General features: G+C 51.8%; 1 protein-coding gene across 1 annotated transcript in view; it reads left to right on the top strand.

Moving 5' to 3' along the window:
* Positions 1 to 26,339, top strand: part of ACSBG1 (acyl-CoA synthetase bubblegum family member 1) — a 49,038-nt gene that overhangs the window by 18,530 nt on the left and 4,169 nt on the right. Inside the window, exons 2-10 of the mRNA XM_059912651.1 lie at positions 3,278 to 3,376; positions 4,402 to 4,502; positions 16,770 to 16,990; positions 17,451 to 17,539; positions 17,841 to 17,961; positions 23,568 to 23,648; positions 23,740 to 23,889; positions 24,242 to 24,418; positions 25,198 to 25,379. Of these exons, the coding sequence (XP_059768634.1) occupies positions 3,278 to 3,376; positions 4,402 to 4,502; positions 16,770 to 16,990; positions 17,451 to 17,539; positions 17,841 to 17,961; positions 23,568 to 23,648; positions 23,740 to 23,889; positions 24,242 to 24,418; positions 25,198 to 25,379 (1,221 nt within the window). The remainder of the gene's footprint in view (positions 1 to 3,277; positions 3,377 to 4,401; positions 4,503 to 16,769; positions 16,991 to 17,450; positions 17,540 to 17,840; positions 17,962 to 23,567; positions 23,649 to 23,739; positions 23,890 to 24,241; positions 24,419 to 25,197; positions 25,380 to 26,339) is intronic.

The following is a 26,339-nucleotide window of genomic DNA, read 5'->3' as shown; positions in this document are numbered from 1 at the left end:
GGGAGAGTACCCAGGCTTGGCAGGGTGCCTGGACCCCCAGACTTGGATTGGGAATTTTCACCCTACTTAGTCACCATCCTAATCTCACCAAAGAATTTCCTCCTACTTATTCCCCAAAAGATCCATGAGAGTTCACCAGTAAGGGTGAGAGCTGTGGATGTACTAAGCACTTTACATGTATCCTCTTATCCTCACAACAGCCATAGGATTTAGGCAGAAAACCTAGGCTAAGAGAGGTACAGTGACTTGTCCAAGGTCGTACGGCAAGTAAAGTGACTTGAACAGGCCGACTCTGGTAAATCTCAATGCTCTATTGTTTCAAGAAAGCATTTATTGAACACCTACTGCACACAGAGCAGAGGGTTGATTGGGAAGAAAGAGCCACAGAAATAAAGAGGAGATGGATCCCCATCCATGAGGGGTTCACACGGAAAACGAAGGCTCCCCTCGACTTATGTGTCACACACATAGTGACAACTTGGGAACAATTAGATCCAACCAACATTTACTGAGCTCCAACTGCATGCCAGAGAGAACTTAGGGACAGAGGTCAGGGTTGAATCAGACATGACCCCTACTCTCAAGGAGCTTCCCAAGCCACGTGTGGCCTTCAAAGCCCAAACCTGAGTGTTTGAGGGCTATAAGGGTGAGAGGTGTTGGGGATAATCCAGGAGGACTTCCTGGAGGAGCTGAAGGAAGCTTTTGGCAGGCTGTGTCTTTAAATGGTTCCCATCAGCTCTTCTGCCAAGATTGGAGGAGAAAGGAGAGTGCAGGCTCTCCCAGACTGCTCTGCCTGCCCCACACACCTCACAATATGTCTGCTCATACATGCCCTTCAAGTGTTTTCTTGCTCCCTGTGCTACTGGGCAGGTGCTGAAGAAGTTTTTGCTTCTGTGAAAGTGAGCAAGGCAAGATGCTCATAGTGTTTGTGTGTGTGTGTGTGTGTGTGTGTGTGTGTGTGTGTGGAGTGTGAGCTGGGGTTGAGAGCAATTCCTGTCCTCACCAGGGATACTTTTTGGATCTTCTTCTTCCTCGTAGGAATGAGAAAAGCAGAGGCAAGTCAGCCTCCTTGGGCCGTTCTCCCACCATTACTGTCATTCTGCTGCTTAGGAACTTCCGCCTCTGGGACTGAGCCAAGGTCTGGAGCGCTGTATTCCAGGAGGAGTCTAAGATTCCAGAATGACAGGGATACTGTGTTAATCACCTTTGACAGGCTCACCGTGTTGACTATAATAGTCGTACCTCACTTACTGGGGTCATTTACCAGCCACTTGTACCTTCTGGAAGAGCAGCAAGAATTAGAAGGGGCCCAAAGTGCTTTTGAGGAGTCAAAACTGAAGGGATTGCTCCCCAAATCTCTTTTCTTTGAGGAAAACATTATAAATTCCACTTTGGAAGCCATCTCCTCTGAGTTAACTGACAATTCTAACAAGCTTGGATATTTTATTTCCTAGTCTGCTACCAAAAAACCCTGTAAAGTAGGAGGGAGGTGAGCTGCTAGAGGCCAGCACAGTGACAGTGGCAAGAAGTGACCACTAGTAATGCAGGTGAGGATTAAAAACTAAAGACGACCATGGCCAACAAAGACGTGTGAGGCAGCAGCCACCTTGGGAAGGGGCAGATGGCCCTCGACGCGATGCAGTTTCGCTCATTTTTGTGTTACAAGCCAGACCTGTAGAGTTTGTTACTAGTATGACCTTGAGTGAAGTGAGCAGGAAAAAGTTATAGGGAGGTCCAGCAAATTCTGTTTCAGATGATGGACAAGGATACCCTCCCCCTAAGGGGACTAAATCTTGAAGGTTCAAACCAAGAGGAAGCGCATACTTTACTCATTTGGATAATTGGGTGGATTTTTTTTTAATTTATTTATTTTATTTTTGGCTGCATTGGGTCTTTGTTGCTGCGCGGGCTTTCTCTAGTTGTGGCGAGCAGGGGCTACTCTTTCTTGCGGTGTGCGGGCTTCTCATTGCAGTGGCTTCTCTTGTTGCGGAGCACGGGCTCTAGGCATGCGCGCTTCAGTAGTCGTGGCATGTGGGCTCAGTAGTTGTGGCTCGCGGCTCTAGAGCGCAGGCTCAGTAGTTGTGGCGCACGGGCTTAGTTGCTCCGCAGCATGTGGGATCTTCCTGGATCAGGGCTCGAACCCGTGTCCCCTGCATTGGCAGGCAGATTCTTAACCACTGTGCCACCAGGGAAACCCGTTTAGCTATTTTAAAACCAGAACCCGTTTACGCAAATTTTATTAGGTGGCAGAAATGCTGCCTGTACCTTTTGATGGTGAGGATTTAAAAACAGGCTTGGGGCTTCCCTGGTGGCGCAGTGGTTGAGAATCTGCCTGCCAATGCAGGGGACACGGGTTCGAGCCCTGGTCTGGGAAGATCCCACATGCCACGGAGCAACTGGGCCCGTGAGCCACAATTACTGAGCCTGCGCGTCTGGAGCCTGTGCTCCGCAACAAGAGAGGCCGCGATGGTGAGAGGCCCGCACACCTCGATGAAGAGTGGTCCCCACTTGCCGCAACTAGAGAAAGCCCTCGCACAGAAACGAAGACTCAACACAGTCATAAATAAATAAATAAATAAAAGAACGTGAATTTCTTTAAAAAAAAAAAACAGGCTTGTTTGTGAGGAAGCAGTTAAGACGGTGGGAGATTACAGCCAGTGATGCCTCAGCTGATTTGGGGGTGGCTGCCCACAGCTGGTGTTTTCAAAAGCTGATTGGCTTTAAGCACTGGGTTTACCCTGTGGGCAGCCCTATCTTTTGAGGACAGGGGCCGAGATAGAGCATGGATGTTACACCAAGTTCACAGTCCTCCCCCGGACTCTCAGTGTGGGACCCTCAGCCTAGTTATGTGCGTGTCCCCCCATTTGCCCTGTAATTGTCTGAGCCCAGAGCTCAGGAGCCATTTGATAACATTATGTAGTCTTCTTTGTCCCAAGGTGGAGGCAGCTTTTACTCCACAATCCAAGAGAGTAATGGCAGTAACCGATGATCCAAAGTCAGCAGGACAAGTCCCACGGTGTTCAGAACCCTCTGTTTCCCTCTGCCTGGCACAGCAGGCCTCCCCCCAGAAGCATGCTTTGTCATCTTTTCAGTCCTTCCGGCAGCCTCCCTGGAGCAGGTCACCATAGCAACAGAAGGGCTGCTTCAGCCCCGTGGCCCAGCCTTGTTCACAAAGTTCCCAAGAAGGGGACCAGCTTGGCACCCCACTCATCCCCCTCCTCCTCACTGCCCTCCCTTCATAACCTCATGATGTCTTTTGCTTTAAAACCTATCTCAGGTTCTTAAACAGACTGCCACCAGGTGGGCCTGAATGTGTTTGCAAACTTAATTTGAACCTGCGGTACCAGCAAGGAGTAAGGACGAATGTGAGAAGCAGGTAACTGAGCAAGCTGCCTGGGGACTAGGTAGGGATGGGACTAGCCCCACCCCGACAGACAGGTGGGATTCCCTGGAGCCAGTGTCCTGCCTTCAGGGATGCCAAGACCAGCTGCACAGGTTGCACACTGCACAACTCCAGTAGGCTCTGTTTACATACCCGATGACTGTGAAAGGTGTCCCCAGAGTTGAGTAATCCTGCTTGACCCTGAGGTGTATACTGAACCCCATCTGCTCATCCACCCAGGAGATTGAGGTCTGGCCAGTTGAACCCTGAGGAGGAATCATGTCAAGGAGCAGTGAGGCTGAGTTGATAATGGAGGCCCAGTAACCCCGTGGGCTGTGTTGACCAGAAGAGGAGATTCATTGTCCAGAGCCGCCAAGCCTGGGAGGCAAGGGGGATCGGGGCCAGGAGTGAAGACAGATGGCAAGAGCCCCAGATTTCCCTGGTCCCATGCCTGTTCTGTCCATCAGGGAATGGACATAGGGCACACTCACAGACACCGTTGCGGGGGAGAGGGCCTCACTTGGGGGCTTGCTTAGGACTCGTGAGAGCTGTAGGAGTGTCCTCAGCTCCACTCTGAGTTTCTAAGCATGGCTATTCCCAAAGCCTGAGGGCTGGTGGGTGTGGAGAGAAAGGGGATGGGGGCACCTCCCAACCCTCAAAGTTTTCATGCCACTGGAGTGGTGCTCAGAATCCTCCAGTGCCAGACCCCAAGCCTTTCTCTGTCCAGATGGGGACGCTTGAGCCCAGAGAGACGCATGCATTTGCCCAGAGTCTCACAGCAAATCAGAGCAGAGCAGGACTTGATTTTTCTTTCTGCTGAGTCCTTAGAACCTGAAGGGAGAGGGTGGCGTGGGGGTGAGGTTAGCTCCTGCAACTACTAAGATCTTGTCCCCTGACTCCCCCGGGAGGCAGAGATGCCAGCGTCACCCCCGGGGCTGCTGAGACGTGTTCTGGGCCAGCATCGGGAGCCCAGGCCAGTCTGCCATCTTCTAACAATTGTTTTCCCCCTCCCCTGCCAGCTCCCTGACTGACGGGCACACACTCTCCAAAGAGCCCCTAAGCCATGCTCTCAAGCTCTCGTCCCCAGCGAAGGTGAAAGATGCCCAGTTGAATTCTCCAGGTGAGCCAGGTGGGAGGCTGCTGGGCAGAGTAGGGTGGTCCAGGGCAGGGATGGAGCTGTGCTGGGTGTGCTGGAGGGGGTTGATGGGACACTAACAAAGCAAGCCAGGGGACCCACACAGGACAGAACTTTGGGGGACGGGGCAGGCGGAAATCCTGCTGATCTCCATGCCCCAGGGACCCCCCCACACCCCTTCCCTCTTTGCCGCCATCAGGGCCAAGCTTGATGGAAGGAAGTGGGAGGAAGTTTTTTTCTTCAAGAAGTTTGGGAAGGAGAGAGGTCAGAGGTAGAAAGACAGCTGGGGCCTCATCCAGGGCAAGACGTCGATACCTGGGATCTCGGCTCGGGGTTGCTGAAGGATGGGAGGAGGCCCAGATAAGCAAGGCCTTGGAGAGTCCAAGCTGGTTGACTGGGCCCAGGGGCGGGCTGGCCGGCCCGAGCTGGCAGAGTTGTTTTTGGAAGCTTGGGAGGCCACATGCTCTTTTAAGGACGTTCACTTCCAGATAATTGCACCTTGTGAGAGGCAGAGTTATCATTTACCCTGGCAAGTCATCAAAATGATAATAACACAGCTTTTGTTCATTTTTATTGGCTGTACAACAATATTGTAGCAACAACAGACGTTTAAAAAAAAAAACGCAAGCAATCGGTGCCTGGCACAGAGGGTCACTGCCTCCCGGGTTCAGTGCCGTCCTTGGGATGGTACATTGTTGCCGTCTTGTCGCTGGTCTGTGTCGCCTCTCAGGTGCTGGTTTTCCCAGTTGTGATTTGCCCAGCTTCAGGCTCCTCAGAGAAGCCAGCTGGTGATCCGGAAGCCACTCTCGCTCCCTTGGGCGTTTGGGTGGGAGCTGGTCGGGGGAGATGACAAGCTGACTGTTGAACTGCTTGTGTATTTTGTAGAATGTTCTTCGATGTGGGTACATCTGGGGTCTTCCTCGTGGCTAGACAGGGATTGTGGATTTAGGGGAGTGGGTGGTAGCATTCGAAGTGGGACTAGCTGGGGAGGCCAGTTCCAAGGGTCCCCAAATGGGGCAATACAGAGGCCAGAACCAGGGGCAGGAGGAAGGGGGAGAGGACTGGGGCCTTTGTTCTGAAGACTCTTCCCTCAGAGTTTCTTCTGACTTGGCTTTCACGGTCAGAGGACAGGCCTGATGTGAGGGCAGGAACAGAGTCGGGACCTCTCTGCTCTGTCACAAGCACTGTCGTGGGCTGGAGGGCAGAAAGCTGGGCCAAGGTCACCATGCCCATGGTCTGTGAGGAAGCTGAGACGTAAAAGGTGTAACAAGGGGAGACACCAGACCAGGGCTTCGGATACCCTGCTTCCCAGGCTGCCTGGTCCCTTGGAGACCAAACGCCAATCCCCTCACCGTGGCGGGGCTCACTGCTGCCATCAGACAAGCTGCCCCTCTCCCAGGCTGGGTGTCTTGGGGTGGCCTTGGCAGGGATCTGGCCTGAGGTGTGCACTTTCCTGGAGTGGACTCTGCCTCTCTGCTCTTCCTTAGAGATGAAGAGGGACCTGGACCAAGGAAAGGATTGACCGATTTCTGAGGGGAAGGGTTTGAAAGGCACCGAGAGAGCCCAGGAGAGGGGCCAGCTGGGCCCAGGCAACTGCCACACTCTCTTCCCGAGAGCCAGGGCAGCTCACTGACTTGCTGTGTTGCTGCGTCACCTCTGGCAGGTCCCATCAGTTTGCTCAGGCTTTCTTTCCTTGGACTGGATAATTCCTTCTCTGCAGCGCTCAAAGAGCAGCTGTCAGCACCCGGGGACTTCGCACAGCAAAGCCCTGGAGCTCAGAAGTCCTGACTGTGAGTGATGGCATTGGTGTTTTGCAACTCAAGGGGCAGGAAGGGAGCCAATGTGAGGCAAGTTCAGTGTCCCGTGGAGCATTCCGTGTCGGGAGTGTTTCCAAGGAGGAACAAGTAATCCGAGCCCCTTGGGCCTCAGTTGCTTAATCTTAATTAGCATCTGGCAGCCCTGCAGCAGTGGGGCACAGAGAATAGACAGGTTTCAAACAAGCGGGTAGGGAATCCCAGAGAGGGACCCATCAGAGAGGACTGGCAGCCAGGGGCCAGGCAAGGGCCGAGGGTGGGGAGGGGGGCACCAACTTTAAAGGAGGGGTGGGGAAGGAGTAGGCAACTGTAGGGGAGGCAGCGGGGCCATTCTGGTTTATCAGGACTTCGGGAACCTGGTAAGGACAGCCAGGCTGGGGGCGAACCTGGACTCTCCAGCCTCTGCGCAGGGCTAGGCCGCTGGGGATACTGAGATGGACGGTGTCCTGGCCTCAGAGAACTCCTAGTCTGAGGGCAGACAGGCTCTGGGTGAAGGGCACACAGAGGCTGAGGCAGGAAGGCCTGCTCCCTGGGAACTGGGTGATCAGGGTGCTTCCTGGATGAGGAGGACCTCTAGCTGGCCTCAGTCGTTCAAGCTCCCTCTGGGCCTAGGCCTGAGCTGAGTGGTCTGCCCTTGGGAGTTTAGCATCTAGGGCTGGTGATAAGAAGAAGGAGACAATCTGGGAGGGGCTGAGGAGGCTTCTCAGCACCACTGCCCAAGGGACCCCAGGCACTGCCCAGGGCAGTGCCAAGCAGACCTCATTGGCTCCCACAAGCCTGCCCTGTGGGTCACACTCCTCCCAACCCCAACTCGTGTAGCCTCCAGGGTTTTGAAGGGTGGAGGGGGAGGCTCTGGAATGCAGCTGCAGTAAGATCCAGATTCACCATGGCTTGAGTGCCCACTGTGTGCTGGCCTGGCCCTGGGGCTTATTTCCACGATTCCCCAGCAGCTCCAAGAGTCCCGGATCCAGACTCTGTATGGGAGAGGATATTGGAGCAGCCACATGTGGGGAGGGGCCTCGAAGCTGCCATTTCCATAAAATTGAGAAAAGGCAACTATCTGTACCAAAGACTGTTTGCGGAGGGGGGCTTCGGCGGATTACAAGAGGAGTTAAATCGTTCTTCCCCACACATCTGCCCCCTTAATAAGAGCAACTTTTACTGAACATTTACCGTATGCTAGGCTCTGTGCTCAGGGATTAACTTTCATCTGTCATCTTCTCTTCATGGCAGCAGTGGGGTAGGCACTTTTATCATTCTCATGTGGTAGGGCAAACCGAGCTCAGAGAGGTTCAGTGAGTTCCTCAGAATGACACAGCTAGTAAGATGTGGAAGTCTTAACTGGCACACTGCCTCTTTGGGACCGTTTAGGTGTGGTGCCCTCCCCTCCTGCATGCCCTGGCCAGCCCCTGCCTCCTAACTGCCAAGCTGCAGTCCCTCTGGAGAGCTCTTGGAGGCTTGCCTGCAGGAATCAGAGTTCACCTGGGTCTCCTTGAGTTCCCAAGAAGCTGGAGGGTCCTCAAGCTCTGGTCCCCAGGCTGGGCTCTGAGCTGCCCAGATGGCTGTTCTCCCGGGGACAGCTCCACTGAGTTGGGCCACAGAGCAGCTGGGATCTGACCTCCACACAAAGGCAGCCTTGTGCTGGGCCTAGACATACATTTTTTTCTAGCCCTTTCTGGGTGAAACATGAACCCCAGCTGGATCAAGGCAACGTCAAGACCACAGGGAAGAGGAGGGGATCCAAGAGAAGCAGCTGCCGGGGATGGGGCTGGTGGAGGTGCTGGCCAGGCCTGTTCCCTACACTCACTCTCCCTAGGAAACTCTCACACCCACTGGGGAGTTTTGAGCTGGAGGTCAGGAGGCTGGGAGCTCAGCCCAGCTTGATCACCAGGCCTCCCTCTGTCCCACGCTCCTACCCTTCCCAAATGTTTCAAGGGCATGCGTGGTGTTTCGGCTGGAAGGAGACAGGTACTACCCTTGTCCTCAGGGAGCTCAGAGCCTGCGGCTGGGGGGCAAGGAGGGGCCCTTGGGACAGTGTGAGGCAGAGGATCCGCTGTCATTTCAGCTTCTGGTGGGAGTGGGGGTAGGGAAGGTAGGAAGGACTTCCCAGAGGTCAGAGGAAATGGGAACAGGTGGTAATCTCAGCCCCACAAGCTGAAAAAAGCAGAGCCTCTGGGGATCCTTGTAAAAACTCTTCCCTAATCAGAACGTCCAGTTCTGTCAAGCCACAGGTGTGCCAAGGGCTGGACAAACTGTTCTGGCCCAGGCAGGCCTTCACCCTAATCTCTCATCATGTCCTGAAGCCACCGTGGCCTCCTCCCCTCATATATCCCCAGAGTGCCTGGCATGGGGTTAAGCAGGTTCCAAAGACCCTTAGCAAAGGGGCCCTGTATGAAGAGGGACCCTCCTGGTGCTTGTCCCAGACAGGCCTTTGCAGCAGGGGCTGCAGGATGCCGTGCCCTGAAGAAAGAGCTCTGTCCCGGCCCTAGAACCACATTTAACCAGGATCAGTGTCTCCCTCCTTCTGCTTAATCAGCTTCATTCCGAGGCCGTTCCCACAGGCTGCAGAAAACACCCCGGGCTTCTCCTCTCTGCTCTAGTGTTTCTCCCTTTCCCAGCTAATTGAGAGTGACTTCCTCTGCTGTTCAGGCGCCTTTATTCCAGAGCCCCAGAGAACACAGCTCCCTGCCTGCCTCACCAGCCCCAGCATAATGGGCGATTGTAAGACACAGGCCGGGGTCAGGCCAAGACGAGGTGGGGCAACATGAGAGAGAGTGGGAGAGGAGAGAGAGGCAGGACAAAGTGCAAGCGGGGCCTTGGGAAAGCCCACCCCCAGCACTCAGCGGACATTCTCTGGGTGTGTGCTTGGGGCTGTTGGCTGCAGGCTGCCTGCTAGCTGGGTTCTCTGTAGATCTACCCATAGATCTAACCATTGGATGCCTTTCGGAATCAGGTCTGGTTTGGATCTTGGGTGCCTTGCTGGGTGATAGGGACCTTGATTGGGTCCTGGGCATGTTTTGGCTGTTATTGCCGCAGTGAGATGGCTGGGCATGGGATAGACCTATGCACCTGTTGAGTTTCAAGGTGAGGGGATGGGGACAAATTTAAGGGTCTGGCAACCCATCCTGATTTCTTACATTTCTGCTATCCTCCAAGGAATCACCTGCAGGTACGCAGGCTGGGAGGTACCACGGCAGCCCTGGACCCACCCGTGATGCCTCCCTCCTGCTCAGTTCTGAGCAGCCTACTTTGTGGCAGAGGGTCAGGGGACTCAGGTACCACTCTCCTCTTCCGCCAACACCATCCCCAAAGGAATAGACCATGGACCCCCGAGCCTAAACCTCATTCACTGACCAGCCCCCTAGCCACTGGATGCAAGGCAGCTGACAGTCAGAGGTCTTGTCCCGGTCAGTCCCAGCTCTGTCCCTAACTTGCTGTGACCTTGGCCATTCCTTCCCCCTCTGAGACTCAGTTTCTTCTCCCTCTGAGACTCAGTTTCTTCTCCCTCTGATGGTATTATGTGTAAGAATGCCCTGCGTCCACTTCTCAAGGATGCCCTACCCCCCACCGCTCCCCCACCACTGAGGTCTCAGTCTTTGTCCCTGATGGGCATCACATGTTTAGTTTTATTTATTCTTTTGGCAAACATTTATTGCAAGTCCAATGCTTGCATCAGAAGTTCAGAGTCTAGTCAGAAAGGACGGAGAGAGATTTCTTGAGCACCCACCATGTGCTAAGCTTTTTAACAATATTACTTTGATGCAGATCTTTTTAGTTTTGTCTATGCATTTTTATATGCACTTTTGTTTGTTCCCTTTTTTTCTATTGAGGGTATACTCTGGACATCTCCTTGTGTCATTAAATATTTTTTAAGTACTATTTTGATGACTGCCTATGAATCCATGATATGGCTGTACTCTAATGAATTTGTCATGTCCCCCTATTGGACACTGGGTTTTTTCCAATGATTTTGTTAATAGAAACAGAGCTGCTAAGATATCCATCTCCCTGTTCTCGCTCTATGTGTCTCTGATTGTTTCCCATGGGTACTTTCTAGAAGTGTGATTGCTGCGTCAGAAGTTACTACTTTTTTAAGCCCTTTGATATTTATTGCTAAATTGCTCCCAGGAAAGTCATACCAATTCACACTTCCAAATGGCACAGCACCCTTGCCAACAGTGGGTGTTGTCTGTTTGTCTAATGACATCTTTGCTACTTCATGTTCTTTGATTTTAGGAGAAACCCAGGTAGGTAGGTAGGTAGGAAGGTAGGTAGGTAGGTAGGTAGGTAGGTGAGTTCAGATGGCTTTAGTTGATGGAGGTTATCATGAGGACAGGCAGGGAAGAAACGAAGCTTAGAAAGTGTCCAATGGGGATGGGAAGAAATAGGCCTCCGTGATTCCCCACTCTGGTGACAACCACTGTTGCTCAAACCCAGCCTCTCTCTGCCCCGCTGCCGCTGCCTGCTTCTCTCTGCTCCCCACACTGTGCTAGGACTCCTACCACCCCCTGATCTCGGTGGATCTGTCATGATCTCCGCAAGTCACAGGCCAACTCTGCAAGAGAGAGGCTCTGAGTGGATCAGTCGCCGCCCACAAGGAGCGCTCCTTCGGGGCAAGGCCCAGCACGGTGACCTCATGGCCCCTGTGCAGGGCATGGGGTTCTGGTCTCATTGCTGTGGCCAGGAGAGCAGGGCCAATATCCAGTGCTTTGTGGGCAAAGGGCCCCTTCTGACTGCTCTGCCCACCTTGCTGATAGCTAAGACCTGGTCTTCTACCTCGCTGTCCAGAGATTTCTCTTCCGACAGAGATGAGACTGGGAGAGAGAATGGTGTGAGCAAAGGCCCAGAGGTGGGGCTACATGGACATGAGAAGCGGGAGAGGAGGAGGCACTGCGGGCAGGGAGGTTCATCTATCTTCGCTTCCATCAGTTCCTAAGCCTGAGGCCACTGAGCTGTGGTGGACTCAGGTCAGGAGGACACTGAGTGGGGCTGGGTCTTGCCAGGCCCTACCTGGGGGCTCTCAAGCGTGCAGGACGGAGGTTCAGCCTGCCGTGGCCCACTTGGTCAGGCATCTGCTCTGGGGGCCCGCCTCTCTCTGTACTTGGGCAGCAATGTGTCCTGCACCACCCTCACGCCATCCTGGGGGGAAGGGAGGAGGGGAGAGAGGGAAAGGCCCAGGTCCCCTGGACACACAGTCATTCAGTCCAGCCTCTGGGACTGGGATGGGACAGAGGCTGACTTGTGCTTCCGCTAAGGCCCCCTGCCCTCTTCTCGGGTCCAGGCATCTGTGCTCAGGACCCAGGGAGGAATCAGACCTGCCTTTGAGAGCCTCCAGCCTGGTGGGAGAGGCAGACCCAACCAGGACTCGGCCCGCAGTGAGGCTCAGGCACTAAAGTCCCCAGTGAGGGGGTGGCACTTGGGGCTTGAAACGTGGGAGAGGTGGATGTGATGGGGGAAGAGTGTTTCAGGCAGAGTCGCAGCATGGGCAAAGGCCCGGGGGTGGGTGGGAATGAAGGGAACCAGGAACAGCTCAGGTTGGCTGTGCTGAGGTGGGCAGAGACTGGCGAGCCCCTGTGGGGAGGGCCTTCCTTAGAGGCCACAGGGAGGGCATCACCCTGTGGTCAAGGGGAGATGTGGGAGGCTTTCCAACAGGTCAGATTTGGGTTCAGAAAGGTCACTCTGGGAGCCTCTGGAATGTAGGAAGAGGCAGTGACCGGAGGTCCTGGCTGCCCAAGGTCACCGAGCCCCAGCCCCAGTGCAGGACTTGGGCAGGAGGCATGACGGTCCTTTCCCAGGGGAGATGTGGGTTCTGGGGTTGGCCTAGAACCCCACCGTGACCCCAGCATGGCCAACTGGAACTGTGTGGGTTTGGGAGTCAGACTGTGGGTTGGGATCCCAGCTCTGCCAGCAGTGACTTAGCCTCTGTGAGTCTCACAGGATGGAGGGTTGTTAAACACGAGGTCATAGAACAAGATGGCACGCAGCCCTCCTGGCACAAGTAGGGTGCTCAGTAAATGGGAGCTGTGCCCATTCTAATTCCTTCAAGGGAAGGAGAATGATTGGACCTCTGGGAGGCCAAGGGCAGGGGCAGCCCCCTTCCCACCAAAGTCTTCCCTTCTGGCTAGTCTGGGGTTCAGACAGCTGAGCCTGTGCAGTAAATGTAGAGAGAAAGCTGCACTGCCTGGTCACCCTTCCCGAAGGACATGGGTCCACCAGGAGCCGGGCCTCTCATTCCTGTCACAAAGCAGCTGGGCTAAGAGGAGACTGATCTCACAGACCAACTGCCTTTCCTTCCCTTGTCCATTCCTTCTTTCCTCCTTCTGAGAAGGATGTGAGATGACTTAACCCCAAAGCGTAGGCACCATGAGATAAAAAACTAACACAGGGGAAAGGCAGAACCGTGTAGTTAGTGGGAGAGAAGAAATCAGATGAAGGAACTCTGTCCAAAACGTCCATCAAAATTTTAAGTGCTTTTTTCTTCAGATGCAGTAAACCTACTTCTAGAAATCTATCCTTTGGAAAGCCTAAGGACTAAAAGCTGGAAATCGTCTGAGTGTCTTTCAATGGGGAAGTGGTTGTGATATGTACATTATGATATGAAATTATGGTATGGCCAACGGAGCCATATCAACACAGCCACACACACACACACACACACACAATGAGAGAGATACATTAATGTCACGGAAGTTAAAAATGGATGATTTGGCTAATGGCTGTTTGAATGTAGGAGCCAACATTTAAAAATCAGATGATTACACATAAACACCCAGATTTCCGGTAGCCCTCGGTTTCCTTTCCTCCTGGGCACCAAATCCTAGAGCCAAGGAGCAGCCACTTCTGTAGATGAAGCGTGTGCTCCCCCCACCCCCCAGTCCCCACCACTCCATATTGCCTCCCTGACACTGAGGCTGGGGTTGGGGCAGTGATCATTGCCCTTGTATTGCAGCTTTCCTTAGTAAAACGTTGCACTATTCTCTGTCTTTTATCAAAAAACAGAGGAACAAAAGGTGGACTATGAGGGCCACGTGTCTCAAGGAAGATGAGAGGGAGCCTATTTCTTTGTGAAAATGAAGACTGTGCCTCTGTGTTTCACATGCAGATTCTGGGGCTCTTCATTCATTTATTGTTTACTCTTATTTATTATGATGCTGGTACATTACCTACCTATCCCCTATGGCCATTTTGGGTTTGCTACCCTTGATTAATACAATAGTAACATGATTCTTTTTTTTTTCCCCCTTTGGATAAAAAAACAACAGCAACAAAATTAAAACGAATTCCTTGTACGTATATCTGTATAAGCATGACATACACCAAATGTGAACAGTGGTTACCTAGACAGGCAGCATTAAGAAAGCCCTATCCCATTTTATATCATGTACTTCTAAATTGTTTCCTATTTCTTAGAACAAATATGTATTGTTTTGTGATTTTTTAAAAAAGGTTATAACTTAAAAGATGATGAGTTAAAGTTAAAACTTTTGGTTGAGGGAAGCTTTCACAGCAGATCGGAAGCCTTAGCTGTGATGATCTTGGCACGCCTGGGGGAACAGGTAAATGCAGTGGAGCATGAGCATCTAGCAGGACCCACAGGAGAAATTTGCCTTTTCTGGTCTAAGCACCAAGAGGAATCTGTACCAGGGAAGGGAAGAGAACTACCAGCTACTGGGAGGTGACTCTGCCAGGCTCTGGGCATGCAGGCCGGGCTACCTCACGGAATTCTTGTCCCAATTTGGGTGAGGAGGTCGTGTGTCAGCGTTCCATTCTTCCTCCCTTTTTTTTTTTTTTTTTTTTTTTGGGCTGTGCCACGCACCTTGTGGGATCTTAATTCCCCGAACAGGGACCAAACCCAGGCCCTCAGCAGTGAAAACGCGGAGTCCTAACCACTGCACCACCAGGGAATTCCCCTTCCTCCCATTTCTAAAAGCAGTTTTATTGAAATGTACTTTATATGCCATCGAATTTGCCCATTTTAAGTGTAATGATTTTTCACTTTTTCTATGATTTTTAGCAAATTTTCTGTTGTACAAACTTTACAGCAATCCAATTTTAGAACTTTTCCATCACCCCAAAAACATCCTTGGTGTCCGTTTGTAGTCACTCCCCATCCCCACCCCAAGCCTCAGGCAACCAGTAATCTGCTTTCTATCATTTCTGCCTTTTCTGGACATTCCATGTAAATGGAATCAGACAATACATGGTCCTTTGCTTTTGGCTTCTTTCACCGAACATGTTTTTGAGTTTCATCCATGGTGTTGCCTGTATCAGTACTTTGTTCCTTTTTAGTGCCAAATAGTATTCCGTTGTGTGGAGAGGCCACGTTTAGTTTTCACTTACCAGTTGATGGACATATGGTTGTTCCCGCTCTTTGACTACTATAAATAATGCTGCTATGAACATTCATGTACAAGTCTTTGTGGGGATGTGTGTTTTCGTTTCTCTTGGGTAGATACCTAAGAGTGGAATTGCTGGGTTGTATAGTAGATTTATGTTCCATTTTTTAAGAAACTGCCAAACTGGCTTCCAATATGGCTGCACCATTTTACATTCCCGCCACCTGTATGAGGGCTACAGTCTCTCCATAACCTCGCCGACCCCTTGCGCTTGACGATGATTAAAATGGAGCTAGGAGGAGAAAGCCTTGCCAGGGTCACACAGCAGGGAGTGGCAGAACGGAATTGGAACCCAGGCTGACCTGACTCCACAGCCTGTGTCTTTGCCCTGGTCTGCTCACGTGGATGGACTCTCACCTTTGTGCAGGGGCTGGAGACCCTAAAGGGGTTGATCACTGGGATCTGCCAGGCTGGGGTCCCAGGATATGGGAAAGGGGCTTGGAGATGTCTGAGGAGTGATTGGAGAGGGGTCCTCAGCGGCCCTGGCTCACACCTCCACCTGGGGATGTGGGTCTCAGTCTGGGGAGGTGGTGGACGCCAGCCAGCATGGTTCTGACTTCTGTCAGTACACGAGGCCTGGCACTGAGTGACCTTCTCTCTGCCCCAGCCCACCTTCCCAGGCTGCCATTCCCCTGCCTCAGACATTCCCTTCTTCTGCTTGGGCCAGAATATGTCCCCTTGTCCCCCATCCTTGGCCTCCATGGGAGGAAGGATGGGCTCTCCTGTCCCAGCCCCAGGACCTTTACCTCTTCCTGCCAACTTCCGGGTCCACATGAAACCTTAGAGTGTTGAACAGGAGGGACAAGGTCATCAGTCCATCTGCTGCCTTGGGGAAGGGCTGGTCACAGGACCCCTGTTGGTCCCGCCTCGAGATGGACATCCAAGGAGGTGGGACCTCTCCATCTCAGCATGGGTCTGGCTAGCAGGTGGCAGGGTAGCCCCTGTGGTCCTAGTCAGCCCTCACTCCCCCACCCTTGGGTCACCTTTTTAGGATGGCCGCCATGGCCCCAAAAAGTGGCCTCATGGACAAAAGGATCTAGACGACCCATCCAAGCCTCCTTTGCAAATGATCTGGAGAACTTGGAAAAAGGAGGAACAAAAGCGTGCATTTATTGAGCCCCAACTATATGCCAAGGCTTTTTCATTTTTTTGACCCTGATATCATCCATGAGAACTAAACCCTCACCTTTCCCCTGAGAAAACAGACTCAGAGGTTCAACAGCTCACCTCACATCTCGCATGCTAAATGTTAAAGCTCTGTTCCTACCTACCGCACACAGTAAAAAAGGCTAGGTTGTGCCCGGGACACTGTCCCAAGTGTGAGCATTGGCATCAGGCATACCTTTCCCACTGTGTGACCTTGGGGAAATGACTGAACCTCTCTGAGCTGCAGCTGCCCCATCTGTAAAATGGGGCTACCAGACCCATGTTGTTCAGACTAGATGAGATCCCCATGTGAGGGATTCACATGGGGCCTGGCACTAGGCAAGAGTGAGCAGAGATGGTTAGATTATTTCCTGGCACTGGGAAATTTTCCAGGCTAGTGATCAGAGCCTGCTGGTTTTCAGTCTCCTCTAGCCCCGTGGAAGCGTTGCTATTTTTGATGCTTTGACCTTCTGTCAATTGGGTCTGTCCCCAACCCATTCTCAGGAGGCAGAGGAAGGGTAGAAACCCCAAAGGATCTGACAGTCCCACTCTTCTGGGGCAGCCACAATCCCACTGCAGACCTCTCACCCTCAGGGGGCAAATCCCAGCTGGCATGAAAGCAGGAAAATGTCTAGGGTCCCCAAGGCCTCCTCCTCCCCTCCAGCTATTCTCTCTCCTCTTCCTTGCTGCATCCCTAAAGGTTTGCCCATCCTTCAAGGCTGTCAGACCTCCCCCTCCAGGCAGCCTCTTGGTGTGTCTGCCAGCCCCCTTGGCCCAGTGCCCAAGGCGTTGTTGGGACCAGAGGCCTGGGAGCTCTGCTTAAGGTAGGACCAAGGGTCCCCTGGGGACAACCCTGGGCTGGCACGATCCAAGCTGTGGTCTCCCGGACCCTGCAGAGGAGGCGCTGTGGACAACTCGGGCCGATGGGCGCGTCCACCTGCGCATAGACCCCAGCTGCCCACAGACTCCCTACACTGTGCATCGGATGTTCTACGAGGCTCTGGACAAGTACGGGGACCTCAGCGCTCTGGGCTTCAAGCGACAGGGCATGTGGGAGCACATCTCCTACAACCAATACTACCTGCTGGCCCGCAAAGCCGCCAAGGGCTTCCTAAAGGTGAGGGAGCCCCTCAAGGCACAGCCTCTCCCCTCCCCAGCCCTGCCTTCCAGCTCTGGCCCTCACAGGCCTCCTTCCGACGCCCCACTGGGCAAGCCCTTAGAAAGGATAACAGTAAAAACCAGCCCATTTATTGAGCTAATTTTCCGCTCTGGCCTGGTGCTGAGGGTTTACGTTCACTGGGCCCTTGCCATGTGCCAGGACGTGACACGAGCTTCTCGTTTTTTGTCCCATTCAAGGGGCCTGGGAAGCCTGGTGCACTGGGCTGAGGGATGGGCTCCCCGGGAAGGCCCTGGGAGGGGCAGCAAGGGCTGTTGAGTGACTGGTCCCCCAGGGCACTCTCTAATGTGGGAGCCTGGGAGGGTGGTCCCTGAGGTGGGCGGCAGGGTCCCCTGCAGTTTCGAAAGGGGGCTTGGTGAGAATGAGAGGCTGACCCGGCCTGTCTGCCTTTGGCCTGGAGCTCGGCCTGGAGCGGGCCCACAGCGTGGCCATCCTCGGCTTCAACTCCCCGGAGTGGTTCTTCTCGGCAGTGGGCACAGTATTCGCAGGGTGAGTGGCTGAGGGAGGGGCAGGGTCTCCAGTGGGTTGGAGGTGGGCAGAGAGCGGAGAGAGGGTCGTTATCTCTTTCTAGGGACCCCCAACCCCGTCCCCAACATCCCATCTCTTCCCTGGGGCCCTCTCCAGCACCACCTTTGTCCCCGCTCTGCCTGGGGCGACTGTGCTGAGCCGCCTGTCTGGGCCACGGGAGCTCTCTGGGCCTGGGAGCTGTGGGTGTGTCGGGCAGGGGGCTGGGCCAAGGGGGTGGCCCGCTGCACCTGCCCAGACACGCATCCTCCTGGGTCTCCTGCAGTGGCATCGTCACTGGCATCTACACAACCAGCTCCCCTGAAGCCTGCCAGTACATCGCCCATGACTGCCGTGCCAACATCATCGTGGTCGACACGCAGAAGCAGCTGGAAAAGATCCTGAAGGTTTGGGGGAAAGGGACCAGGGCCACGGGGGTCAGGCTGGGCGTCCTCACAGACCACCAGCTTACAAAGGGCTTTTCCACCCTCCCTGCCAGAATCCTCCATCATTCTCAACAGCAACCCGCCCCACCACACGCACACAGAGCAAAGCAGGGCAATGGCCGCCGACCCATTTGCCAGGTCTGAAAATTGAGGCCAAGAATGTCCAAGGGACATACCCCACATCCCCCAGCCAGCTTGCTGTTCCCCATGGCTTTCCCTTCAGGGAAGGGTTGTGTGCCCTGAGGGTGGCTCATGGCTCTGACACGTGAGCACCCAAGTCTGAGTCTCGATGGGGAGTGGGGGTGTGGGCTGCCACAGGGTGGGGCTTGGGCTAAGCCACAGCAAGTGCCGCAGGGTCTTCTGAAGACAGCAGGGCACCGGAGCAGCTCAACAGTGCCTCTTGGGGCAGCTGGGTCTTTTCTGGAGCACTGATGCCTCCTGATTCATTTAAGGTCCCTTCCTGATTGGCTCTGTCCCCATGGGCACCACGCTGGCATGCAGTGGCCTGAGGGCACCTCTGTGCCCCAGCTACACCCAGTAGCCTGCAAGATCCTCCAAGGCTCCCTGCATCTCAAAGGAGGCTTCCGGGTTGCCTTGTTGGCTTGGCCCTAGTTCTGGAGATATCACCTGGACCTCAGCTCCCCACCTGTACCTGAGGGCGGGAGAAGTGGTCTCCAACCTCCTAGGACCGTGGGATCTGGATCCCAGGATGGGCCTTCCCTCAGCTTGAGTGGAGAAGTCCTTTTCTGTCTCCACTCCTTTTGAACCCCGTTGTCAGGGTTCCCTCATTCTGAGGGCCTCCATCCTGTCTGACTTGGATAAATGCTTGAGATTGGGGGAGGAGATGTGGGTGCGGATAAGGTGGCCCAAAGTGAACGGCTCTGAGAGACTGAGGTGAACCCGAGCTGTCCTCAGCACCCCCTTGCTCCCCCTCCCCCTCCCCAAGCACTCGGGCCCTTCACGTCATAGAAAGGGGACAAATATTTAGAGAACAGTGCACCGCAGGGGTGTCCCAGGCCCCCTAGGACTCAGTGGGGCCATGATTTCCTCAGGTTTGGAGGCTTCATAGATGCCAGAGGCCTCTGACCCAGGTGCCCCCAGGCCAGCTTTGCTTGAAGCCCCACTGGTTTGAGATTCCTTGAGAGCCTCAGCTACTAAGTAGCAATGGTGTTAGCGCTTGTCCTCAGCCTCACCCGAGGGAGTCACACACTCATCAGCGTGGGCGCTCGTGTCAGAACCCTAGGGTGGGGAGGGCAGTGGAGCTTTAAAAAGCCCCCGAATAGTTTTGCCCCATCCCTCAGGGAGACAGCCCCCCTGCATAGATGGTTGATCTGATCCCAATGCCCTCCCCCTGCCCCATTTTGCCACTGAAGAAACCAAGGCCCAGACCTACTGAATCAGAAATGTCCACCCTAGGTAATTACTTAAAATTCGTATTATGAAACTTTCCAGACAAACAAAAATAGAGAAAAGAGTGTAGTGGACCCTCATAGAGTGATCGTCCAGATTTAATCATCATCACTGTTTTTTTGTCACACTCATTTCATCAATTTACCTATTTTGCTGAAGTATTTGAAGGCAAATCTCTGACATCACATCATTTCACCCCCCGAATATTTCAATACCTCTAAAATATATGACATTTTTCTTTTTCTTTTTTTTAAATTTTTAATTTATTATTTATTTATTATTTTTATTTTTGGCTGTGTTGGGTCTTTGTTTCTGTGCGAGGACCTTCTCCAGTTGCGGCAAGTGGGGGCCACTCTTCATCGCGGCGCGCGGGCCTCTCACTATCGTGGCCTCTCTTGTTGCGGAGCAGAGGCTCCAGACGCTCAGGCTCAGTAGTTGTGGCTCACGGGCCCAGTTGCTCCGCGGCATGTGGGATCCTCCCAGACCAGGGCTCGAACCCATGTGCCCTGCATTGGCAGGCAGATTCTCAACCACTGCGCCACCAGGGAAGCCCTATATGACATTTTTCTTAATCACAGTAACTTTATCACCTTTATTTACACAAGTCAAAGAATTCTTTCTTATCATCTAATACCAACAATGTCTTTTTACAGTTGGTTCATTTGAATCAAGATCTAAACCAGGCCCATGTGTTGCATTTGGTGGTATCTCTTAAGAGTCTTTTAATTCAAAACAAAGGCCCCACATTTTGTTTCCCGTACCATACACCAGTGTGGTCCAGGACCAACAGCATCCCCTGGGAACTTAGTTTCAGAACCCCCCCAGACCTACTGATTCCAAAACTCAGGGTATGGGGCCCACGCCTCCTGGTGATTCTGACACAGGCTCAAGTGTGAGAACCTCTGTCATTGACATGCTGCAGAAACTAGGTTAGCCGTCCTGAGCTGTCGTTCAGCTTGTCCCTCTAACCTCTGCACTTCCTGTTAGATGGCAAGCGTTGATGCATTTCAGATTAGACAGTGATTGGCAGGAACAACCCATACGTGGCGCTGCGTACTTCCCATTGCACAACCTCGAGAGGCACGTGATGTCAGGTGGTACCTCGTAGTGAACTCTGAGCTTCATCCCTGGATTCCTGTGGTGGCCACCTGCTCATCCACTGTGACATTCCCCATCAGCCTTTCTCCACTGATGATCTTTGCCTGAATTAATTATTTCATGAGCCATGGGAAAATATTGGTTTCCTAATTGATCAGCTGGGATTCTTCTCCAAGGGAAGAACTTTCTCTCATCACCTGGGACTCTTTGCTACCTGAAGCACCCCATTTGTACAGAGCAGGTGTGGTAGACAGAATAATGGTCTATGTTGGTGACTGTTCCATGCATATTTGAAAGAATGTGCATTCTGCAGTTGTTGGGTAGAATGTTCTAGAAATGTTAATAATGTCAACTTGATTGATAGTGTTCTAATGTTGTTTAAGTCAGCTATATCCCTGTTGATTTTCTGTCTACTTGTTCTAACAAATACTGAGAAAGGGAATGTTGAAATCTCCAGTTATTGTTGTGGATTCTCTATTTATCCTTTCATTTCTGTTTTTGCTTCATGTATTTTGAAGCTCTGTTATGTATACACATATTTAGGTTGTTATGTCCTCTGGATGAATTAATCCCCTTATCATTAAGAAATGTCCCTCTTTATCTCTGGCAACTGTTCTTCCAAAGTTACTTTGTCTTAAATTAATATAGCCACTCCAGATTTCTTATGATCAATGTTTGCATGGTATATATGTTTGCATTGTTTCACTTTTAACCTACCTGTGTCCTATTTTTAAAGCAAGACTCTTATAGATAGCGTATAGTTGGGTCATGCCTTTTAATCCAGTCTGACAAAATTGTCTATAAAACTACCAGTTGGCTGTTTCCCATTTGTCCCATCCATTCTTTGATCCTTTTCTCCCCTTTCATGACTTCTTTTGGATTGAGTTTTCTGTTTTTATTTTGGTTTGTTTTTGAATATTCCATCCTATCCATTGGTTTACTAGCTCTCCCTCTAGTGTTTGCTCTAGGGCTTACAATATGCAACTTTAACTCATCACAGTCTACTTTCAAATAATATTATGATATAATATTGTACTACTTTACATATAATGTAGGAATCTTACAGCAATGTACTTCCTTCTCTCTCCCATACTTTGTGCTATTGTCATTTATACTTAACTTCTATGTGAGTTATAACCCTTGCAATGCAGTATTTTAAACCGTCAAGTATCATTCAAAGAAATTTTAAAGGAAGGAAAAAATGTCTTTTTATTTACCCACATATTTGCCATTTCTGGCACTCTTCATCCCTTTATGTCGACCCCAAGTTTTCATCTGGTTCATCTTCCTTCCTCCTTAAGAATTTTCTTTCTTTTTTTTAATTTTATTTTTTTTATTGGGGTATAGTTGTTTTACAATGTTATGTTAGTTTCTACTGTACAGCGAAGTGGAGTTCCCTGTGCTATACAGCATGTTCTTATTAGTTATCTATTTTATACACATTAGCATATATATGTCAATCTTCAGCATTTCTTGCAATACAAGTCTGAAGGCAATGCATTCTGTCAGCTTCCCTTTGTCTGAAAACTTGTTCATTTTTGCTTTCATTTTCTGAAAGATATTTTCATTTAGTTTATAGTTCTAGGTTGACAGGGTTTCTTTTTTTTTTCTTTCAGCTCTTTAAAGACTTCATCCCAATGTTTTCTACTTTGCATAGCTTCTGATAAGAAGTCTATAATTTCTTTTTTTTTTTTTTTTTAATAAATTTATTTATTTATTTATTTATTTTTTTAGCTGTGTTGGGTCTTCGTTTCTGTGCAAGGGCTTTCTCTAGTTGCGGCGAGTGGGGGCCACTCTTCATCACGGTGCGCAGGCCTCTCACTGTCGCGGCCTCTCTCGTTGCGGAGCACAGGCTCCAGACGCGCAGGCTCAGTAGTTGTGGCTCACGGGCCTAGTTGCTCTGTGGCATGTGGGATCTTCCCAGACCAGGGCTCGAACCCGTGTCCCCTGCATTGGCAGGCAGATTCTCAACCACTGCGCCACCAGGGAAGCCCTATAATTTCTTATCTCTGTTCCTTTCCACATGGTGTATCTTGTTTTTCTGGCCACTTTTAAGATTTTTTCCTTTGTCACTGGTTTTCAACAGTTGGATTATGTTGTGTCTTAGTGTGGTTTTTCTTTGTGATTATCCTGCTTGGGGTTCACCGGGAGTCTTGAATTGATGGATTTATAGTTTTAATTAAATTTGGAAATTTCTCAGACTTTTTTCAATTAAAAAAAATATTTCCTGGGACTCCAATTACACATATGTTAGGCTTCTTAGTTTTCTCCTGCAGGTTAATTTTTTCCATTTTTTTTTTCTCTCTTTCAATTTCATTTTGAGACTTGTGTTTAATTAAGCCTTTCAGAGCAGGTTTAGATAGCGTTTCCTCTAAGGCTAATTTAGCCCCAGACCTAAGACCTGACCCTTCTGGGGTCTCTATTTCCAGAGATCCCTCCACTCTGGCTGATGGAGACACAAACAGTTCTGGCCCCATACATGCTCTTGTTTGTCTTCTAGCCCCAGTCACTGATCTTCCTCCAGCATTTATTCTTCATCTAGTTTCATGGAGTTTCACCTATGCCTATGCAGGTTGATAATCCGCCAAAGAATCAAGAGGACCCCTAAAGAAATTTCTAGAACTCTTTCTCTGCATAGTTCTCTCCTGTCTGGTATTCTGTCCCACAAATTCTAGGCACCCCGGCTTTCCTGAACTCTGATCTCTGACACCTCAACTCAGTGAGATAACTGAGTTCTGATTTCCCTCTACCCTTTCCTCTCTTCTCTCTTCTGCAGTCACACAGTCCCCTGTTGCACTCAGCCAGGCCCCAGGTTGTCTGGTTTTCCTTTAATAGAAGTCATTCCTTGCCCCCTGCTTATCCACCTTTGCTGCTCCAAAGTTCTCATGATGGGGAACCATGCATGAAGGGTGGCAAGGGTCCTGCTGAGTGAAAGGTCAGAGCTGGGGACCACCAACCTTTGCCACAAGGTGCCTGCCAGGCTAACACCTGGAGATTGGGCTCTTCTCAAGAGGTGACTTTTTTAAATGAAACCCCATTTATTTTTCCTGTCGATACAGATCTGGAAAAACCTGCCACATCTGAAGGCAGTAGTGATATTTCAGGAACCTCCTCTGACAAAGATGGCCAACGTGTACACGGTATGGGTAGAGGGCTCGTGTGGGGCAGGTGGGGTCTGTGTGAGCCTGCCCAGCTCACCTGGGCTGCCTGCACTCTCCCACCTGGCCGCAGATGGAGGAGTTCATGGATCTGGGGAATGAGGTGACTGAGGAGGCCCTGGACACCATCATCAATGCCCAGCAGCCTAACCAGTGCTGCGTGTTGGTCTACACGTCAGGCACCACTGGGAACCCCAAGGGCGTGATGCTGAGTCAAGACAATGTAGGACAGATGCCCAGATGGGTGGGAGTGGGCTATGGGTGGATCTGGGCAATGGCCCTGCCCTAACAACTCCCAGGGAGTTTCCTTCAGCCCCTCAGCTCAGGAAGCTGGGAGAAGTAGGACAACTCTTAAGTCTGTGGTCCAGACTGAGCCCAGCAAAATGGTGGGGGATGGGAGGGGGAGGCCTGTCCCAGGGTGTTTCCTGCAGAGACGCCCAGGAGGGTGAACAACCTCTAGGGTGTTCAAAGAACACTCCAAAGAAATAGCCCAAGCCCACAGGGTGGCCACGGATGTGAACACTTCCAGGGCTGGCTTTGTAGACACTGCCAGGACCCATCTGCCTGTCCGCCAGATCACATGGACAGCACATTATGGCAGCCAGGCCGGTGACATCCAACCCGCAGAAGTCCAACAGGAGGTGGTGGTCAGCTACCTGCCCCTCAGCCACATTGCTGCCCAGATCTATGACCTCTGGACAGGCATCCAGTGGGGGGCCCAGGTCTGCTTCGCTGAGACTGATGCCCTGAAGGTCAGTCTGCCTCTCTGCCTAAGTGGGTGTCCAAGTGTGTGTGCAAGGGCCTGCCCAAGTGTGTGCTTGTGTCTGTGGGCCCTGTGTGTGCACTCATGAGCATGCCGGTTCCCCGTGTGTTTATCAGTCAGAATTCTTTCAACTGCAATTAGCACAGCCTGACTCAGATGACCAAACAAGAAGGGAAACTGATGATATTACATAAAGGAAAGTTGAGTCAGAGTGGTTTGTGGGTCCACAGTGCCATCAAGGACGGGCCACCCTCAGAGTAAGATCACAGGACGGTCACAGATGGCCACGGCCCTGCCCTGCATCCCAGCCTCATAAACTACACCTGTGCTTGGGATCCTTCTTTTAACCATGAGGAGAACGTCCCCAGAGCCCCCTAGCGGACTCCCCTACATTGGCCCAAATGTTGTGCCATGTCCATTCATCAACCAGTCACTGCTTAAGGGAATGGGATTACCATGTTTGAGTTAGACTAATAAAAAGTCACTGCCCCCAGGACTGGGAGGGGACTGAGGTACTTCTGAAGCATCTGGCCACCCTGGTACCTGAGCAACATCAAGGTTCTTTCAGCAAAGTAGAGCAGTGAGTAGGTGGCTGTTGAGTCGTAGCCGACAGTATGTGACATGAGTTGCATGCGGTGTGTGTGTACACCTGTGCGAGCTACTGTATACAGGATGCCTGCGTGTGTGCACGCTGACTCTGGTGACAGGGCCCTCCTGGCTCCCGGCCGGCTCTGAACCACAGCCCTGTCTCTCGCTGGCTGCGAACAGGGGAGCCTGGTGAACACGCTGAGGGAAGTGGAGCCCACATCCCACATGGGGGTGCCGCGGGTGTGGGAGAAGATCATGGAGCGGATCCAGGAGGTGGCGGCTCAGTCTGGCTTCATCCGGCGCAAGATGCTGCTGTGGGCCATGTCGGTGACCTTGGAGCAGAACCTCACCTGCCCGAGCAGGTAGAGAGGGCCAGGGGGCAGGAGGCCTGGGGAGGCAGCAGGGCTGGGTCATAACCCCAGGACACAACCTAGGATCTGATAGGCCAGGTTTGTCCAGGCCCCATTGGCCAGGCTTGTCCAGACCCCTGCACAGAGGCCCCATCCGTGGCTGGGCTTGAGCCCCTGTTCTCTTGCCAGATCCCACAGGAGACCATCACCCCATCTTTGGGTCTGACTGCAAGGACTGACTTGCTCCCTCTGGGGTGGCATTTTCCTCCCTGGGAGCAGCTCCTGGCAGTCTCCCGAGGGGTCTCCTGACTTCAGTAGGTGGCTACAGAGAAGGGGCCACAGTGATGGGGGTTTTCCAGCCTTCCCATAATCCAAAGTGACCATTCATCTCTCGCCCACAGCCTTTCGATTGCTTTAAAATTCCCAACCAGTGCTGTGGGAGGATCAATGGCATTAATCTGGCCTGTTCCAATTTAGAAATATTTTCCATTACTAGTGTGTCTGTGAAACGGTATCATGTCTCATGAGACATGTACATGTGTCTGTGCACTTAGGACTTCATTTGCACAGACATGAAAAGGGAATATGCATGAATGACCCATTCAAGAGCTTCAGATGGGATCAGACACATGTTTGTGTCTGTGCATATATACTTCAAGTCTCTGCAAGTGTGTATTACTGTGTGTGTGAACTTGCATGCATCTGTGTTGTCTGTGCACGCATACACAGCTGAATCTGGTTTTCTAACTTCCCCGCTCAAGACGTGTTTGCACGTAACTACATGTACACACCTAGGCGTGCATGCATGTTCACAGGCAGGGCCAATATTAAAAATATTTAGCAGTGGATTCAGCATCGCCACTAACCAATCAGAATAGATCATTGGAACGGCCATTCTGGGTCCCCACTGAACACCCACCCTTTTAACGCAAGTGTGTATGCATGTGTGTGTGTGTGTGTGTGTGTGTGTGT

The sequence above is a fragment of the Balaenoptera ricei genome, chromosome 2 (assembly GCF_028023285.1).
Source record: "Balaenoptera ricei isolate mBalRic1 chromosome 2, mBalRic1.hap2, whole genome shotgun sequence".
Taxonomy (NCBI): Eukaryota; Metazoa; Chordata; class Mammalia; order Artiodactyla; family Balaenopteridae; genus Balaenoptera; species Balaenoptera ricei.
This window is presented reverse-complemented; position numbering and strand designations above follow the sequence as displayed.